The sequence below is a fragment of the Doryrhamphus excisus genome, linkage group LG1 (assembly GCF_037039965.1).
Source record: "Doryrhamphus excisus strain RoL-2023G ecotype Guam linkage group LG1, RoL_Dexc_Guam_v1.1, whole genome shotgun sequence".
Lineage (NCBI taxonomy): Eukaryota > Metazoa > Chordata > Actinopteri > Syngnathiformes > Syngnathidae > Doryrhamphus > Doryrhamphus excisus.
This window is the reverse complement of record NC_136357.1, coordinates 26,040,092-26,059,486: the sequence shown is the minus strand read 5'-3', so window position 1 is coordinate 26,059,486 and position 19,395 is coordinate 26,040,092. Positions and strand designations below refer to the sequence as shown.

The following is a 19,395-nucleotide window of genomic DNA, read 5'->3' as shown; positions in this document are numbered from 1 at the left end:
AGCAAATATGGTATTAGATTATTAGAAATTAAGTACATCCTTTTAATAAAATGACTATAAAACCACATCGTATGCAGGCATTGTACACATATTTCAGTTAGCCCTACCCATCAAAACAAATGTGCTTTTGTTTTGAAAGTCAGCGGAAGTACTGCTTGTTAGCATCTCCATTACCTTAGCGTGCGAGACGGGTTGCTTGTGGCTAAACAAGAGTTTATTTGATCACCGACTTTGATATATATATATATAAAGCAAATATTGGATTTGATTATTAGAAATTAAGTACATCCTTTTAATAAAACGACTATAAAACCACATCGTATGCAGGCATTGTGCAAATATTTCAGATAGCCCTACCCATCAAAACAAAAGTGCTTTTGTTTTGAAAGCCAGCGAAAGTACTGCTTGTTAGCATCTCCATTAGATTAGCGTGAGAGACGGGTTGCTTGTAGCTAAACAAGAGTTTATTTGATCACCGAGCAAATATGGTATTAGATTATTAGAAATTAAGTACATCATTTTAATAAAACGACTATAAAACCACCTCGTATGCAGGCATTGTACACATATTTCAGTTAGCCACACATCAAAACAAAAGTACTTTTGTTTTGAAAGCCAGCGGAAATACTGCTTGTTAGCATCTCCATTAGCTTAGCGTGCGAGACGGGTTGCTTGTAGCTAAACAAGAGTTTATTTGATCACCGACTTTGATTATTCATGACAGTCACTGAAATCTCAACGCGATTGGACTGAAATAAGTAAGTGGCTTTTGTTTAATAACAAAGACCAAAGTGGAAATGCCCCCCCCCGGTAATTACTTTGACGCTTAGCTAGCTTTTTCCGCTAGCCTAGCAATGACGCGCTAGCTGTCATTGGGTCTGAAAGTCAAAACAAACATCAGTGACTCCAAGACGTGGCGGCGGGCAAGAGTACTGAACAACAAATACACTTTGAGGCAAATCGCTTCGTGACGCTTAATCAAGGTTAGCTTGCGGGCTAAAGCTAGCTGTCAGCTGTGCCGCTAAGACGATGTTGACAGCGATTCCTCTTGCTAACATTAGTTGACATTTATGACACTTGAAGGACTTTTGTAAGTTAAACGCCTCAGAATGAATCCATGTTGCAAATACGTATAAGTGGTCAATACAAAAATATATATATTTTAACAACCCCCAAGCATAAGTGTGAATGTGTGAGATTTTTATGCTTGAAGATGAGTTTCTTACGTGTTTTTTTTCAGAGAGCTGCACAGCCATGTGCAGCTGTGTGCGGAGCTCCAGGGCTCTGTCCCCTGCTGCCCTGCTCCCCAGGCTGCTGCACCCTAACACGGGCTACACTATGATGGCAGGCAGGGGCCTGCGGACCTCCCCTAGCTGCATGACAGTGAGTGGAGACACTCACCAGCCGCTGCCACTGCCCGGTCAGGCCCGTGTGGTGATCTGCGGAGGAGGGATCGTGGGCACGTCAGTGGCGTATCACCTGGCTAAGCTGGGCTGGACTGACATTGTGCTCCTGGAGCAGGGACGGTAGGACATGGCATCGGTGGAAATCTGGCAACAAAGCATACAAAACGAGGTGAGAAATAATGCAAAAGCGTGCATGTTGACCTGTTTGCAGACTGGGCGCCGGGACAACCAAACTATGCGCAGGCATCGTTAGTGTCGCCAAGCCCATCTCCATCGAGTGCCAGATGGCAAACTACTCCATTGCTCTGTACCAGCAGCTGGAGCAGCAGACGGGCGTCAAAACAGGTGAGCCGCCACCGCTTCTCACGGGAGGGTTTTTTTGCGGTGATTACGGCATTTTTTGTGTGTTTTCAGGCTACGTGAAGACGGGTTCTCTGTGCTTGGCTCAAAACCAGGATCGCTTCATCTCGTTGAAGCGCCTTGCATCAAGGCTCAAGTAAGACCCGGCGTCAATATTTGTGTCCCCTTTGAGTAACATCATGGTTCTAGCTTTGACACGGCCATGTTTGATATAGATGTATTTTAAAAAAAATGTGTGTGTTTCTCCCATCAGGGTGATGGGGATCAGCTGTAATGTGATCAAACCTAAAGATGTGGTCAAACTCCACCCCATGGTGAACATTCACGACCTGGTGGGGGCGCTACATCTGCCCGCGGACGCTGTGGTGTCGCCGCCGGATGTCAACCACGCGTTGGCCGTGGCAGCAGCCGGACAAGGCACGGCGCTACACGGCGCACCGTGCAAGGCGCACCGTACACGGGCGCACCGTACACGGCGCACCGTACACGGGCGCACCGTACACGGGCGCACCGTACACACACACACGCTGGCATATTATCATTCTGTTTACCTCCTTGTCCGCTTGTTTCTCTCCTCCAGGGGTTCAGATCCTGGAGAGAACCAGCGTTCAGCAGGTCCTGGTGGAGAAGGGTCACGTGATGGCAGTGGAGACGGACCGTGGCGCCATTGAGTGCGAGTATTTTGTCAACTGTGCTGGACAGGTACAACAGCAAGCGTGGGGTCTCTTACTCGTTCCGCCAGCCCTATACTGGAAAGAAGCTGTGTTTAGCTTAAATGCTAATATGCTACTTAGCGTTTATCTCCAAGAAGCGCTACTGTGTACTTCATTTATTCATTCATTTTCTACCGCTTTTTCCTCACGAGGGTCGCGGGGGGTGCTGTAGCAGCTGTCTTTGGGCGAGAGGCGGGGTACACCCTGGACTGGTCGCCAGCCAATCACAGGGCACATATAGACAAACAACCATTCACACTCACAATCATACCTATGGACAATTTGGAGTCGCTAATTAACCTAGCATGTTTTTGGAATGTGGGAGGAAACCGGAGTACCCGGAGAAAACCCACGCATGCACGGGGAGAACATGCAAACTCCAAACAGATGGCCGAGGGTGGAATCGAACCCTGGTCCTCCTAGCTGTGAGGTCTGCGTGCGCTACTGTGTACTTGTCTAATGTAATAAATGCCACAAATCAGTGCAACATTGGAGGCCAAATATAAACAGGATTTTTCTTCTGTTCCTTTAGTGGGCGTATGAGCTGGGCCAGGCCAGCGAGACCAAAGTCTCGGTCCCTCTGCACGGCTGCGAACACTTCTACCTCCTCACCAAACCTCTCCCGGAGGAGCTCACGGCCGGCACGCCAGGTCTCCTCACGCCTCACAGCTGGCCAGCTTCCTACGCGACCGTGATGACTTAACTAAACCAGCGTTACTGTCTCATTACCCCCCCGCAGTGGTGATCGACATGGACGGGAGGATATACGTTCGGCCGTGGCAGGGAGGTCTTCTGTCAGGGGGCTTTGAGAAGAACCCCAAACCCATCTTCACGGAGGGACGCAACCAGCTGGAGATCCAGAACATGCAGGAGGACTGGGACCATTTTGGTGAGGATGAGCTAAACCTTTTCAACTTGTTGAGTTGGTTGGGGGGCATCATCTTGCTTTGTCGTCCTCTTCTAACTGGCCAGACCTTCAAATCAAATCAACTTTATTTGTGTCGCAATTTTCCTGCAAAGACATGCAACACAAAGTTGCAAATATTACCACAATTCAAAGTAAAAACAAATACTAAGAAAGCCCCTCCCTCCCACCCTTCATACTACAAACACACACACACACCCACACACTCACATAATCACACACAGTAGGGAGACATGGCATGGCACTGAGGATCAAGAAAACACCACCTTTGGGGCCGTCCCCACTGGGAGGAGCCGCAGACCGCGTCATCGGGGGACCATCACCCGACAGACGGGCGGACCCCCACATTAAAGGGAGGAACCCCCAGCCGGCCCGGGTCGAAGGGACCCAAAGATGGCAGACCCGACACAGCCCCCAGTGTGGAGGACCCCGTCCTGAGGAAATACTGGAGTTAAAAGCTAAAAACTAAAAGCATAAAATAGGACTCATTCAATCATTCATTTTCTACCGCTTTTCCTCACGAGGGTCGCGGGAGGGGGTGCTGGAGCCTATGCCAGCTGTCTTCGGGCGAGAGGTGGGGTACACCCTGGACTGGTCGCCAGCCAATCACAGGGCACATATAGACAAACAACCATTCACACTCACACCCACACCCATGGACAATTTCGAGTCGACAATTTGGAACCTGGCATGTTTTTGGAATGTGGGAGGAAACCGGAGTACCCGGAGAAAACCCACGCATGCACGGGGAGAACATGCAAACTCCACACAGAGATGGCTGAGGGTGGAATTGAACCCTGGTCTCCTAGTTGCGCTAACCACTCGTCCGCCGTGCCGCCCTGGCATGAATAATGAATGAATTTTATTTCAACAGTATGTCGAGGGCCGATACAAAACAAGGCACGGGCCGAAAATGGCTCATGGGCCACACTTTGGACACCCCTGTGAATATGTGTGAATAATTTTGTGCTGTGAAAGTCAGCCGGGGTAGGCTCCAGCTGAACGGTGACGTTGACGAGAGGCAGCAAGTCCAGCAGGAAGTGAGAAGGGAGAACATGCAAACTCCACACAGAGATGGCCGAGGGTGGAATTGAACCCTGGTCTCCTAGCTGTGAGGTCTGCACGCTAACCACTAGGCCACCGTGCCGCCTAAAATAGGACTAAAAAGATAAAAACATAAGTAAAGTTTAAAAATATTAGTTAAAAGCCTGATTAAAAAGGTGTGTCTTTAATCTTTTTTTTTTTTTTTTATAAATATCAACATTCTCCGCAACCTTGGGTGCTCGCAGGCCGTAATCTGAGAGTCCGCAGCCCTGACCTCCTTATATGTGCAGGGTCGAGCTCATCTGTCACACGCTACATACATTTTACATGTATAAACATGAACCTTTACCAAAGTATGTAAGGAGACTATAAAGTTTAAAAAATTACTGCATTATTAAAGTAAAAAAAAATGGCAGCAAACATGGGATGCAGTAACTAATAATAAACGGTAACTTGAAGTGTGCATTGCAGGCAAAAAAAAAAAAAAAAAGGTCCAAACTTCTTCCCTCCCTGCAGAGCCGATGCTCAGCGCCCTGCTGAGAAGAATGCCGAGCCTAGAGTCCGCCGAGATCCAACAGCTGGTCAACTGCCCCGAGTCCTTCACGCCGGATATGCGCTGTCTGATGGGGGAAACGCCGGGGGTGTCGGGCTACTACGTGCTGGCGGGGATGAACTCCTCCGGACTGGCGTTCGCCGGCGGCGCTGGGAAGTGAGTTCACACCGGAGAACATTCTCCTCTTATTCCATTCATTTATGCTTGTGGGAACAGGATCTTCTCAGAGCTAGTTGGTTCCACCTGCTTTCATCGTCTTTCACTTCCTGTCACGTGTCCCCTGTGTGTATTTTAAGGTACCTGGCGGAGTGGATGACCTACGGTTACCCCACCGCCAACGTCTGGCCGCTGGACATCAAGCGCTTCGGCAACCTGCAGAGCAGCCGCACGTTCCTTCGCCACAGAGTCATGGAAGTCATGCGTGAGTGGCTTTCATCAGTGAAACCACATGACGCGAACGGCTGACCTCCACCCGAGGTCTGTGAAATCCCACGCAAACGCGGCTAAGGCGTTTGTGTGTGTGTGTGTGTGTTTGTTTGCAGCCTTGTTGTATGAACTGAAGGTCCCGCGCTGGGACTTCCAGACGGGGCGCCAGCTTAGGACCAGTCCCCTGTACGACCGCCTGGACACCCAGGGGGCTCGCTGGATGGAGAAACACGGCTTTGAAAGACCAAAATACTTTGTTCCTCCAGGCAAAGGTACACATTCATGGTGCCGTTCATACAATAGTTAATATACGTATTATTAATAATTGTGGAATAATGGAATAAAAGTGGAAAAATAATCAAATAAAATATATTACAAAAAATTGATTCTATTATTATTTACAAGTATATTCATACATCAATATATATCATATACATTTTGGGCTGATGTGTCCAGACTTAAGGGCCACTCAGCAGGTTCCCGCCAGCGTATGAATTATTATCGGCACGTTTCTGCAGATCTCCTGTCTCTGGACCAGAGCAAAACCTTCTACAAGCCCGACTGGTTTGACATTGTTGGCGCCGAGGTGAAGTGCTGCAAGGAGGCCGTGTGCGTGATTGACATGTCGTCCTTCACCAAGTTTGAACTGACGGTACGTTTGCTCTCGTCTACCGAAACGCTCCCTGTTATTTGTATGTTTTCCATTTGTGGCTGTAGGCGACCTCTTAGCAAGCTCAGCACACGCTTATGCTTGCTATGGTATGTTTTCCGTGCTCTTCGGTTTCCTCTGGGATGAAATGTGTCCTGAGACTGAGAAGTGAATAGAGGAAGTCCTTCCTGATGCGTTCAAGTACCGCATGTTTGACATGACGAGTTCATGTGTGACTTCCCTGTTGTCATAGTCCTCCGGCGGCGAGGCCCTGGAGCTGCTGCAGCACCTGTGCGCCAACGACTTGGACGTTCCGGTAGGTCACATCGTCCACACGGGAATGCTGAACCAAAGAGGCGGCTACGAGAACGACTGTAGCGTGGTGCGCATCAGCAAGAACAGGTGGGGGCGGGGGGCGGCGGCCATTTTTTCACCTCAAAAGCAAGGACAGAAAGCAATGCCTTTTTGTTGTCTCTTCTGCAGCTTCTTCATCATCTCCCCGACCGACCAGCAGGTCCACTGTTGGTCCTGGATCAAGAAACACATGCCAAGCGACCCACAGCTCCACCTGGAGGACGTCAGCTGGAAGTACACAGGTAGGTAGCTGCATTCTTTGGGACTTGAAAGCTTATCTGTTTTAATTCCTTTTGGTTTCTTCCAGCTTTGAATCTGATCGGACCTCGTGCCATGGATGTCCTGGCGGAGCTCTCTTACGTCTCCATGACGCCCGACCACTTTCCATCCATGTTCTGCAAGGTGGGTGGGATGGACACCGCGAGGGGCTCCAGTAAAGTCTTGGCTCATGTTGCTTACTGTACCTGTGCTGACAGGAAATGAGCGTCGGCTACGCTAACGGGATCCGCGTGATGAGCATGACTCACACAGGAGAACCGGGCTTCATGCTCTACATCCCCATCGAGGTCAGCCTCCACTTCCTATTCTTCCAGAAGCTCCTCCGGAAGGACATCGGGTCTCACGTAGGGTATTTTTCTCCGCAGTATGCGCTGCACGTGTACAATGAGGTCATGTCGGTGGGGCAGAAGTACGGCATCCGCAACGCCGGCTACTACGCCCTACGCAGCCTCCGCATCGAGAAGTTCTTTGCATTCTGGGGCCAGGACCTGGACACCTTCACCACCCCGCTAGAGTGCGGGCGGGAGTTCCGGGTCAAGTTTGATAAAGTCTGTGTAGACTTTTTTTTTTTTTGGAGAATTAAGTGGCAAAATTAGGAAAGGTTTGGAAACACGAATGACGTTTTTTGTTGTTTTTTTCCCCGTCAGGACACAAACTTCCTCGGCCGTGACGCTCTGCTGCAGCAGCGCCACGACGGCGTCTCTCGCCGCTTCGTCATGCTGGTCCTGGAGGACCACGACACGGAGCTAGACCTGTGGCCCTGGTGGGGGGAGCCCATCTACCGCAACGGCCAGCTAGCGGGCGCCACCACCAGCAGCGCTTACAGCTACACGCTGGAGCGCCACGTCTGCCTGGGCTTTGTTTCGCCACCGCCGGGCCCCGACGGCCTCCCCGCCGCTATCACGCCGGACTTCATTAACCGCGGCGACTACGAGGTGGACATCGCCGGTCAGCGCTATCCGGCTAAAGCCAAACTCTACCCGTTTAGCTCGCTCCTCACGCAGCAGAAGAGGCGCAAGGAGGACCTGGAGCTCAGCAACCTGCAGGGGAAGTGACGTCCGTGATGTTTGCGACATCCTCACGTCCTCCAAAGTGCAATACTCCACACGTGTGGAGTTTAGAAAGTGCCTTTGCGAAGGCAGCGTACGCCGATGCTGGAAAAACAGGAAGAGACTCGAAGATGAAGAAGCTGTTTGCCCGTCGCTCCTTTTGTTGTTTGCAGCGTGACCCATTCAAAACCCCATTCACAATTTGATGCGTTTTAGACGAGCGGAAAGAGTATTAAGACCAACGCTGCAAAGACCATCATAGTAAAGCACAAGAACAAATTGATACTGTTAATATTACAGCACTTTTCCCCGCTCATATTACTACTTTATTCTTACAATTATTTACTTCCTGTTGGATACTATGAACTATTACAGCTAATACAACACACAAAAAGTCATTTGTTGTACTTATTACACTTTTGTGTGACATTATCATCCTAGTTATTTCTGTAATACATCATGTGTGTCGGCACGGTGGTCGAGTGGTTAGCGCGCAGACCTCACAGCTAGGAGACCAGGGTTCAATTCCACCCTCGGCCATCTCTGTGTGGAGTTTGCATGTTCTCCCCCGTGCATGCGTGGGTTTTCTCCCACATTCCAAAAACATGCTAGGTTAATTGGCGACTCCAAATTGTCCATAGGTATGAATGTGAGTGTGAATGGTTGTTTGTCTATATGTGCCCTGTGATTGGCTGGCGACCAGTCCAGGGTGTATACCCTGCCTCTCGCCTGAAGACAGCTGGGATAGGCTCCAGCATCCCCGCGACCCTCGTGACCCTCAAAAAACATGTAATATGAGTCGGGAAAAGAACACCTCACTTTGTTTTTTTGTTTTATTTTTAAATGTTGAAGAAAACCCCAAAATGGCGTACCATTCTACTAAAATTTAAGAATAATGAAGGTGATCGTCGTTGATCGTGGCCTTAATTATTGCTGTCAGTCTCCCAGCGGAGAGATTAAGTGAAGATGGAAACTTTACTGTGATGTCTTTTCCTGTCACCCCCCCCCCTCCCCCTTCCCCTCCAGTGCTCGTCAAGAAATCCATGTTGATCAAGTTTGGCTTTAATGGCGTGGATAAAAAGGAAAAAGTGTCTTTTCATCCTGCTCCAGAAAGAATATTTATTTCTTCGCTCGCTATGATCTTGTATTAATTTGCACTTTAATGTTGGAAAGATGCAAACACGTCAGGACCCACAAAGGACTCCCCGAGTTGCTCTTTTGGTTGATGCTTGGCTTATTAAGGGCTTATCTTCTATCCACTGTGCGTCTTTATGGTACACCAATCAATTACACTTCATATTGATCTCCTGTCTGGGCATGCACACTTGTAAAGAACATGGTGTCATGGCTCTTTCTTGAGTTTTTCCAGTTATACGTCGATTTTCCAAATCGGTCTTTTCATTTCTCCCGCCCACGGCCACTCCGTTGTAATTGGTCCCACTCAATTTGTACCCGGGCATATTGTCTTATTGTGTGAGAAAAAAAAAATATCTGAACCCGAACCCGTCTTTCATGGCTACACAAACCTCATTATCTGAAACTTTGGCATGATTCAACACCATAATTCACCTGCTGGGAGAAGGCCGTCAGGAGGGTAAAGAGTTAACCGAGAACAGGGGGTCTACACCCAAGGATGGAATCAAACTCGGGTCTGCTAGCTGTGTGGCCTGCACGCTAACCACTCGCTAACCATTCATTCATTTTCTACCGCTTTTCCCTACGAGGGTCGCGGGGGTGCTGGAGCCTATCCCAGCTGTCTTCGGACGAGAGGCGGGGTACACCCTGGACTGATCGCCAGCCAATCACAAGGCACATATAGACAAACAACCATTCACACTCACATTCATACCTATGGACAATTTGGAGTCGCTAATTAACCTAGCATGTTTTTGGAATGTGGGAGGAAACCGAAGTACCCGGAGAAAACCCACGCATGCAAACGCCACACAGAGATGCCCGAGGGTGGAATTGAACCCTGGTCGCCTAGCTGTGTGGCCTGCGCGCTAACATTATTAGAACCCTGAAGACATGAAATAACACTCCAAAAGTCACTTTTACACTACTATTGTTTGTTTACATCACATTGCGCAGGCAACAGGATCAATACTGCTAGCTTAGCCACCTACTAAGCTAACCAGTTAGCCTGCAAATAACTTATTCTAAGATCAAAAAAAAGAAGCAAAAAAATTACCACTTCCACACTAAATGAGAGGATAACCTTTTGCACACAATCTCATGTCATGCAATGTTCGCCTGAGCTAATGTAGAGGGACAACTGTAGGGGGGTACACTCTGGACTGGTGGCCAGCCAATCACAGGGCACATATAGACAAACAACCATTCACACTCACATTCATACCTATGGACAATTTGGAGACGCTAATTATGTTTTTGCATGTTTTTGGAATGTGGGAGGAAACCGAAGTACCCGGAGAAAACCCACGCATGCACGGGGGAGAACATGCAAACTCCACACAGAGATGGCCGAGGGTGGAATTGAACCCTGGTCTCCTAGCTGTGAGGTCTGCGCGCTAACCACTCTACCACCGTGCCGCCCTAAGTATATTATATATATTAGAATTACTCTACAAAATTACTTGTGGTATAAATTAGCATTGGGCAGCACGGCAGACGAGTGGTTAGCGTTAGCTGGCCGAGGGTGGAATCGAACTCGGGTCTCCTAGCTCTGAGGTCTGCGAGCTAACCACTCGTCCGCCGTGCAGCTAACCAGTTAGCCTCAAAATAATTTCTTCTAAACTTAGGAAAGGATTTCAAATGGAGTGGGGAAAAAGGACAAAGTTGTAAGCCACAAACGTACCACTTCCACACGGAATGGGAGGAGAAACTTTTTCAATCCACCCCCCCTTTGGATATATTGTGTATAAATATACAGTAGTGTATTTTTATTTATCCTTCCCGGTAAAAGTACACTGTTTAGTGTAGAAATAAAACAAGCAAGATGTTGTGGCAGCGACTCTACAAGTTTATTGATCAATAATATCGTCATCGTCATCACACCCTCCTGGCTTTGCGAGGTCGGCAGCCGTTGTGCGGCACAGGGGTGTTGTCGGTGATGGAGACCACCTCCAGGCCCCCCATGGTTAAACCTTGGATGGCCGACTGAAAGGAGGACACGGCCGCACGTTAATACGCGTCATTTCGATCCCAAGGCTGCATCCACGTTCCATTAGGAACAGAAATAGTCTGTTCCAGGGTCAAGCCGCGGCCTCGACGAATCGTTCAAGTGTAAAAAGAAGTTAAGCAGGTGACTTCTTCTGAGGTCTGTCCGGGGATGGACAGAAACGCAAGATTTGTTGACATCTCGCTGCGGTATTGATCTTTTTCTCCCTTTGTTGGCCACTTTAGTTCTTGCAAACTTGTCTTACTAAAATGTACTTTTGTTTGAAAAGTATGCCGCGATACAACCAGAAATGATTTTATGGAATAATTTCCACTTTTTACTTAATTCCTGATATGATGAAAAAAAAAACCATAACAAAATCCTCATAAAAGTACTCTGTAATATTAAAACGTTCAAATTTCCTCTAATATTAAGACTTATAATGTCACTATAAAGTGGTTTATTTGTGTAATATGCCGATTGTTCTCAGGCGGTAAAAACTCACCACACGTCCCGGGCCGATACCTTTGACCACGACACGGACGAACGTCACTCCCTTGGCTGCGGCTTTCTGCTCGGGGGGGGGGACCAAGATGACATTTGGTGTTCTTTCAAATAAAGATGGTTCAAATGAGCGAGACGAGAGACGCTACCGATGCGGCGGAGATGCCGGTGGTCTGAGCGGCAACCGGCGTGGCCTTCCTTCTGTTTTTGAAGCCTTCTGTCCCGCAGGAAGTCCTCACCATGGACTGGCCGTCGCAGTCTGTCAGCTGGATGAGGACGCTGCAGCGAGACACCGAGAGTTAAAAGCTATTTTAAACGTGATTATTTTCGTGGACAGGATGTCAGAGTGCTGCCTACTTGTTGTACGTAGCTTTGATGTGCACGATGGGGAGCTCCTCAAACTTCTTCCCGGCCCACCTGAGAGGACTGTCCTGGCCGGGCAGTGGAGGCAAATGGCTGTGGGTTTAAATAATAATAAGATGACAAAAATACTCCATAAATCTCAAATGATGCACAGGTTATATCTGGATTCTTCTCCTCTTGATTTAAACTCTGATTGGCCAGCCTTCTCCCTGACCACGCCCACTCAGTGGCGATTTGTTAGCAGTCGAGTAGCTAAACATAAACTCACCTAAACTGTTGGGAGCTTTCTGTGGTCTCTTTGTTGGAAGATTCTGCCTCCTGAAGTCTGAAACTGCTGCTACATATCGTCCTCCTACAAAAAATCGAACCCTTTAATAATAATCGAAAAAACGTACATTTCTGTGTACATGCTAGCAAGCTAGCGTTCGCTGCTAGCAACTTACAAAGAGGCTTCCTTTGCAGCGAGAGGGGCGGCAATATGACGACATAGACTACCCAAAGAGTTAACGAATAAACAACTTAATTTAAACATATTAAACTAGTTTAGACTAATTGGTCGGAGAACATTGGCGACACAACACAAACGTGACATTGACCGGCTGAGCAACTCCAGTTGTGCTAGCTAGGGTTATCGATACTTTCGGAGGGGTGGATCAATGACAACATGATTATGACTGCCACTATTAAAAACTTCGTTCCCTATACATTGGATCAAAATATTGAATTTGAATATATTTACCGATTAATAAGTATTTAAAGAATGCTGCGACATGATTAAAATGAATAAAACTGTGTATGTATTACAGAACTCCCCCATGTTTTTTAAGTGGACTGTTCCTTTAATTGAAATGCATTGTGGGTTGGTTCGATGCATTCAGGGAATCGAATTTTTTCTTGCTTCAACTTTGTAATCTTGTGGAATATTATAACACTGAGTTATTATAACGATTATATTATATTATAATAACATATAACAAGCAACGTGTGTGTTTTCTATTAAATTCCTCGAGAATCTTAGTTTCATCGGGCGTCAAACAATCAAATCGACGTGCTGGATATTTTTGTATACTGTCAGTGAACGCCACAGAAGAAAATGGCGGCTCCCAGTGGAAGGATGGCGAGTCTGTCGATGCGGCATTATCTGTCCCGTTTGGTCGGGAAGCCGGTCGGATTTTGTGCCGTTCGTCAGTTTACCAACAACAGTTGCCTTCGCGGGCTTAGCTTACAGAGCAAAATCACAACAGAAGGGTTGCGCTCTCCGTGGACTCTGATGGCCGCGGTGTGTTTGCAGCGGCTGCCTGTCGTCTCGGCTGACCGCAGCCCCACTGAGCAGCGGTTTGGACGTATGCTGTCGGAGGTGCGTTTTGTTATACAGTACACAATAACGAATGCAATTGAACTGTTTGTGCAACATGTCGGAACTGTAATGTATGCTAAGTCGACTGTCTTGTTCCTGCGATACAAAGTTCCCAGTTTCATGGAACGTGACACAAGATAGTTTGACGTCACTTAAAAATGGCGGCGCCCATATAAACATATTATTGTTTATATATGACTGGAGAACTTTTTCTCCTGTAGTTTTTGCTACTTTAAAGTCTACTTCCTGGTTATTCCTCTATGTAAATAAAGCATACTGGGCAGTATTCTCACTTTGATGGTTTAAGGTCTTTAAGGTGTGCTGGATTGTGAGTTTGGACTCATTGTCATTGGCGTCATTCTCAGATGGAGCTGGAGAAAAGCATCCTGTCGGACCACGAGCTGAGGCTGCACGAAGACGCGGAGAGACTGCGTCGCAAGCAGGCGGACGGCTATGACTCCGACGACGAGGACTACCGCAAGGACCAGGACATCGTGCTCGCACAGGACCTGGAGGACTCCTGGGAGCAGAAGCTGAAGAGTTTCCAGCCGGCGCCCAGGGTCGTCGGTCGGTGGAATGGATCCAAATGTTCTGTCCAAAAAAGTGGTGTCAAACGTCGCTAAGCAACACGGGTCTGTTTTTGCGTTGTGGTCCAGGTGAAGTGGATCAGGACCTGACCTCGATGGAGCGCTACCTGGGCGACTCGCTGGTTCTGGTGGCCGAGCAGCAGGTGGGAAGCGAGAGGCTGTGGATGCTGCCTCAAGCCGAGTGGCGGGAAGGAGAGACCCTGCGACACACGGCCGAGAGAGCGCTGGCCCCCCTGCCAGGTATTTAGACCGCTTGATGTGTTACGTTAGTCTTGGTCTTGATGATTGACATCCCGGTGTCTTCTCAGCCGCCGCCCACAAGGCGACCTTCCTGGGCAACGCCCCCTGCGGCTTCTACAAGTACAAGCTGCCCAAAGCCGCCCGCACCGACAGCTCCGTGGGGGTCAAGATCTTCTTCTTCAAAGCCGTCCTGCCCCACGGCGCCGTCCTCTGGCCTTCAAACGGCGCCCTCATGTGGCTGAGGAAACAGGAACTGCAGCGCTTCCTGAGGCCGGCCTACAGTGTGAAGGTGGAGCGCTTCTTTCTCGGCCGCTGACATCCAACAGGAGAGACGGGATCGGGGTCAGAGCAACGTGACAGGAAATACGCTCATGAGTTGTGCAGGCGTACCTAATATAGTGTCTATAGTGTCTATGTTCTCTTCTATTGTTTCACTGTATAAATAAATGCAACATTTTTTTTCCACATACTGTATTGTATGCATGAAAGGAATATGTTGTGGAAATACATTTAAATTTGTAATAACAAATATAATATAGTGTCGCTGTCATACAAAAACGTGGTGTTTATTAGATTGTTTAAAGGAATCATAATTTTGATTTTTTTTACATTACATTTAACTTGAAAAAATATTTCACACACTTGTAAAAAAATACAAAATAAACCATTTGAATATATAAAAATTAGACAGATTTTTTGTGACTAAAAATTATATAATTGCGGCTTTTTGAATAGAAATATCAATGAAAAAAAGCTCAAGTGCTGATGAACATGCTTATTATTTATATTAAAATGCCACTTTTTGTTTATTCTGTAAAAGTTAAATAGAATTTATTTACCAAATATATATATATAAACATTTAAGCCATTATTTACTGTTTCAAACATGAAAAAAACAATGTTAAGATAAAAAATGTGAATGATATATATATATTAAAACATGAAATTAAATATTTGCTAACTTTTTCTATAAATGATTCAATGTAGAGAGACATGCTTATTATTTATTATAGATAAGTTATTTTTGTTTTTATATTAAGCATTGGCAGAAATGATCTAATACTCAATTTATTGTTATACTGTAGCATACTGTAATTCAAGTATATATCTTTGTATCTCTGCAACTATAATAAACTGGTTTAAAATAAAACCAATAAATTGTTATATATTTCAAAATTGTATCACTAAATCTTTAAATGAAAAAAAGTCTTGAATAATATTTAATTGTGTGTTAAATATTATAATCATTATTATTAAAAGTAAAAAATTTTGTTCATTCTGTAAAAGTTAAATAGAATTTACTTACCAAATATATATACAGAAAATTTAAGCCATTGTTTACTGTTTCAAACATGAAAAAAACAAGGTTAAGATAAAAAATGTGAATTATATAAATATATTAAAACATGAAATTATTTGCCAACTTTTTCTATGAATGATTCAATGTAGAGAGACATGCTTATTGTTTATTATAGATAAGTTGTGTTTGTTTTTTTCTTATATTAAACATTGTCAGCAATGATCTAATACTCAATTTAGTTATATTGTAAAATACTGTAATTCAAGTATATATCTTTGTATCTTTGCATCAAATATAATAAACATTTTTTAAATGAAAAAAGTCTTGAATAATATTTAATTGTGTGTTAGATATTATTATTATTATTATTATTATTATTATTATTATTATTATTATTATTATTATTATCATTATTATTATATTATTATTATATATATATTATTATTATAAGTCTTCTGGTTTAAAATAAAACCATAAATTGTTATATATTTCAAAATTGCATCACTAAATTTTTAAATGAAAAAAGTCTTGAATAATATTTATATGTGTGTTAAATATTATTATTATTATTATTAAAAGTAGAAAATGCCACCAGTAAGAATGCTGAACAGTGCCCCCAGGTGGCTGCCAGCGGCATAAAGGATGACATGATCAAAAAGATTGTAGAGCGGACAGAAGCGTAGTTACAACAATCAACCGGTAGATGGCAGTATGTGCCCACCGGCCAAAGAGGAGCCGTCGTGACCTCAGTCATGTTGGACTGCAGGGAGATTGTCATCTACTGCTTCTTATTTTGCACACACTGAACATCTTCTCCCTTCCTTCTTTCCCTCCACCAAAAGCTTCCACTCGGAGGTGAGCTGACACCATTTAAACTCCCGTTTCTTCCCCTCACATCTGTCCTAACATGAGATGTTTTCAATTTGCAGCATCGTCTGCTCCTGACGCCGCCGTGAGCTGATTGTGATGCAGCCGATGTGTGAAGGTCGGCTCTAACTGTTTCACGCCATAATTGCCGTGCTGCCGGCGGACCCGCATCGCTCTCACTTCCTGCTGGACTTGCTGCCTCTCGTCAACGTCACCGGTCAGCTGGAGCCTACCCCGGCTGACTTTCACAGCATAAAATGATTCACACATATTCACAGGGGTGTCCAAAGTGTGGCCCATGAGCCATTTTCGGCCCGTGCATTGTTTTGTATCGGCCCTCGGCATACTGTAGAAATAAAATTCATTCATTATTCATGCACGGCGGTCTACTGGTTAGCGCGCCGACCTCACAGCTAGGAGACCAGGGTTCAATTCCACCCTCGGTCATCTTTGTGTGGAGTTTGCATGTTCTCCCCGTGCATGCGTGGGTTTTCTCCGGGTACTCCGGTTTCCTCCCACATTCCAAAAACATGCTAGGTTAATTAGCGACTCCAAATTGTTCGTGAGTGTGAATGGTTGTTTGTCTATATGTGCCCTGTGATTGGCTGGGAGACAGCTGGGATAGGCTCCAGCAATTAATCAAACGTAATAATTTTTTCTGGGTACATGATACCATACAGCATCCATATCAAACTTGCGAGGGCCGCACTAACATTAAACTTTCAAACTAGTGTCCTGCGGGCCACATTTGGCCCGCGGGCCACATGTTTGAGACCCCTGATTTACAACATATTGCGCAACTGCAGGGTCTTGAGACACATGCTAACTCGCAAACTAGAGAGCTAGCGACCTAAACGGTAGCCTCCAAGTTATTTCCTTTAAACTTAAATAGCCAAAACTTACCACTTCCACACGGATAGGGAGGATAACTATTAACAGTTATTTAACCTTTAACATGAACATTAATCAAACGTAATAATTTTTTCTGGGTACATGATACCATACGGCATCCATATCAAACTTGCGCTGGGCCACACTAACATTAAACTTTCATATCAAGGCGGGGGCCTCAAACTAGTGTCCTGTGGGCCACATGTTTGAGACCCCTGATTTACAACATATCGCGCAACTGCAGGGTCTTGAGACACATGCTAACTCGCAAATTAGAGAGCTAGCGACCTAAACGGTAGCCTTCAAGTTATTTCCTTTAAACTTAAATAGCCAAAAACTTACCACTTCCACACAGATAGGGAGGATAACTATTAACAGTTATTTAACCTTTAACATGAACATTAATCAAACGTAATAATTTTTTCTGGGTACATGATACCATACAGCATCCATATCAAACTTGCGCGGGCCGCACTAACATTAAACTTTCATATCAAGGCGGGGGCCTCAAACTAGTGTCCTGTGGGCCACATGTTTGAGACCCGTGATTTACAACATATCGCGCAACTGCAGGGTCTTGAGACACATGCTAACTCGCAAACTAGAGAGCTAGCGACCTAAACGGTAGCCTTCAAGTTATTTCCTTTAAACTTAAAAAGCCAAAAACTTACCACTTCCACACGGATAGGGAGGATAACTATTAACAGTTATTTAACCTTTAACATGAACATTAATCAAACGTAATAATTTTTTCTGGGTACATGATACCATACAGCATCCATATCAAACTTGCGCGGGCCGCACTAACATTAAACTTTCATATCAAGGCGGGGGCCTCAAACTAGTGTCCTGCGGGGGCGCATTTGGCCCGCGGGCCACATGTTTGAGACCCCTGATTTACAACATATTGCGCAACTGCAGGGTCTTGAGATACATGCTAACTCGCAAACTAGAGAGCTAGCGACCTAAACGGTAGCCTTCAAGTTATTTCCTTTAAACTTAAAAAGCCAAAAACTTACCACTTCCACACGGATAGGGAGGATAACTATTAACAGTTATTTAACCTTTAACATGAACATTAATCAAACGTAATAATTTTTTCTGGGTACATGATACCATACAGCATCCATATCAAACTTGCGCGGGCCGCGCTGACATTAAACTTTCATATCAAGGCGGGGGCCTCAAACTAGTGTCCTGCGGGCCACATTTGGCCCGCGGGCCGCTCGTTTGAGACCCCTGTACTATTAGATATCACAGTGGGGAAAATGTAGACTCAACAGCTCCCCCCAGGGGGGTCTCTCATGACGCATTATTGTCCCTGCTGTCTTTGTGGATTAAGGGGGGGTACCGGACGCGTCATACGATGGCCGAATCAGCGATACAGTGTTCCTGTAGGAGGAAGCAAGGAGGAACGTTCCTCGCAGGTCAGCACGAGGATTATCTGCCGGTTGAAACAAACAATTCCACAGCAGTGGAAGATTTGTCCTCTAAAAAAGCGGCGACATTGCTTCGCTCCTATCACTACTCCCTTTTTATTTGAAATGAAAACTCATTTCTAATCCCTTAAAGGTCATCACATGATCTATGGCGGCCGTTCACAAGTAGATGATAAGGGCGACTACACTGTATAGCCGTGCAGCCTGCAAATGAAACAATCTGGCTTTATCTTTTTGCTTATAAATAACATTAGTGGCGCCCCCTGTGGGTTGTTGAACGAATGCTTGGGAAAACGATACTCACGGATGGCCGCCATGTTTGTCAACCAATGTTGCTCAAATTTCTTTAAAATAAAATAAAATAAAATAAAATAAAATAAAATAAAATAAAATAAAATAAAATAAAATAAAATAAAATAAAATAAAATAAAATAAAATAAAATAAAATAAAATAAAAGTAACCCCAAAAAAATCTCTGACAAATTTCATATAATAGAGCAAAAGCGCGCTAATAAGCAAGCCAATAAGCAGGCTAATACTAGCCTACTACTACTACCAGTGGCGTCATTAGGCCTATTTTAGGGGGGCTATTAATTAAAATAAAACAAAATAAAACAAAATAAAATAAAATAAAATAAAACAAAATAAAATAAAACAAAATAAAATAAAACAAAACAAAATAAAATGAAATAAAATATTTTAGGGGGGCTATTTTTTTATTTTATTTCATTTTATTTTACCAAAAAGAATCTCTGACAAATTTCATATAATAGAGCAAAAGCAGGATAATGCTAGCCCACTACTACTACCAGTGGCGTCATTTGGCCTATTTTAGGGGGGCTATTTTTTTATTTTATTTTATTTTACCCCAAAAAATCTCTGACAAATTTCATATAATAGAGCAAAAGCAGGCTAATAAGCAAGCCAATAAGCAAGCTAATACTAGCCTACTACTACTACCAGTGGCG

At 45.1% G+C, this 19,395-nt stretch overlaps 3 protein-coding genes across 4 annotated transcripts; 2 read left to right on the top strand and 1 right to left on the bottom strand.

Annotated features, from left to right (window-relative positions):
• Positions 1-627: 627 nt before the first annotated feature.
• On the top strand, positions 628-9,464 carry pdpr (pyruvate dehydrogenase phosphatase regulatory subunit). 2 transcript variants are annotated; one of them, XM_058078819.2, is made up of 18 exons: positions 628-758; positions 1,241-1,526; positions 1,618-1,751; positions 1,821-1,902; positions 2,020-2,183; positions 2,347-2,468; positions 3,012-3,129; positions 3,219-3,368; positions 4,965-5,157; positions 5,298-5,422; positions 5,544-5,699; positions 5,946-6,079; positions 6,330-6,478; positions 6,560-6,672; positions 6,738-6,832; positions 6,907-6,996; positions 7,075-7,257; positions 7,357-9,464. In XM_058078819.2, exons 2-18 carry the CDS (start codon positions 1,255-1,257, stop codon positions 7,762-7,764), a joined length of 2,688 nt encoding a protein of 895 aa, XP_057934802.2. In that variant the 5' UTR covers positions 628-758; positions 1,241-1,254; the 3' UTR covers positions 7,765-9,464. The 2 variants fall into 2 exon arrangements, with proteins under 2 accessions (XP_057934802.2, XP_078648891.1); XM_078792765.1 differs by lacking the exon at positions 628-758 and adding an exon at positions 825-983.
• A 1,254-nt stretch (positions 9,465-10,718) lies between these two features.
• On the bottom strand, positions 10,719-12,383 carry mrps11 (mitochondrial ribosomal protein S11). The gene is made up of 6 exons (XM_058078879.2): positions 12,190-12,383; positions 12,015-12,098; positions 11,741-11,839; positions 11,533-11,662; positions 11,385-11,450; positions 10,719-10,878 (listed from the first exon to the last, which is right to left on the bottom strand). The coding sequence occupies exons 1-6, from the start codon at positions 12,276-12,278 to the stop codon at positions 10,771-10,773; spliced, it is 576 nt and encodes a 191-aa protein (XP_057934862.2). The 5' UTR covers positions 12,279-12,383; the 3' UTR covers positions 10,719-10,770.
• Positions 12,384-12,658: 275 nt separating this feature from the next.
• Positions 12,659-14,816, top strand: mrpl46 (mitochondrial ribosomal protein L46). Its single transcript, XM_058078870.2, has 4 exons — positions 12,659-13,103; positions 13,469-13,670; positions 13,760-13,930; positions 13,999-14,816. The coding sequence occupies exons 1-4, from the start codon at positions 12,840-12,842 to the stop codon at positions 14,244-14,246; spliced, it is 885 nt and encodes a 294-aa protein (XP_057934853.2). The 5' UTR covers positions 12,659-12,839; the 3' UTR covers positions 14,247-14,816.
• The last annotated feature ends 4,579 nt before the right edge of the window (positions 14,817-19,395 follow it).

What these genes read in the sequence shown, in the direction of transcription:
- pdpr (XM_058078819.2), top strand. Translation starts at nt 1,255, where the DNA reads ATGTGCAGCTGTGTGCGGAGCTCCAGGGCTCTGTCCCCTGCTGCCCTG. An exon ending in TGCTCTACATCCCCATCGAG is followed by an intron (nt 6,997 to 7,074) that starts GTCAGCCTCCAC and finishes TTTTCTCCGCAG; the next exon opens with TATGCGCTGCACGTGTACAA. An exon ending in TCCGGGTCAAGTTTGATAAA is followed by an intron (nt 7,258 to 7,356) that starts GTCTGTGTAGAC and finishes TTTCCCCGTCAG; the next exon opens with GACACAAACTTCCTCGGCCG.
- mrps11 (XM_058078879.2), bottom strand. Translation starts at nt 12,278, where the DNA reads ATGTTTAAATTAAGTTGTTTATTCGTTAACTCTTTGGGTAGTCTATGT. An exon ending in GCTGCAAAGGAAGCCTCTTT is followed by an intron (nt 12,099 to 12,189) that starts GTAAGTTGCTAG and finishes GATTTTTTGTAG; the next exon opens with GAGGACGATATGTAGCAGCA. An exon ending in ATCAAAGCTACGTACAACAA is followed by an intron (nt 11,663 to 11,740) that starts GTAGGCAGCACT and finishes GTCTCGCTGCAG; the next exon opens with CGTCCTCATCCAGCTGACAG.
- mrpl46 (XM_058078870.2), top strand. Translation starts at nt 12,840, where the DNA reads ATGGCGGCTCCCAGTGGAAGGATGGCGAGTCTGTCGATGCGGCATTAT. An exon ending in GCCGGCGCCCAGGGTCGTCG is followed by an intron (nt 13,671 to 13,759) that starts GTCGGTGGAATG and finishes GTTGTGGTCCAG; the next exon opens with GTGAAGTGGATCAGGACCTG. An exon ending in AGCGCTGGCCCCCCTGCCAG is followed by an intron (nt 13,931 to 13,998) that starts GTATTTAGACCG and finishes GTGTCTTCTCAG; the next exon opens with CCGCCGCCCACAAGGCGACC.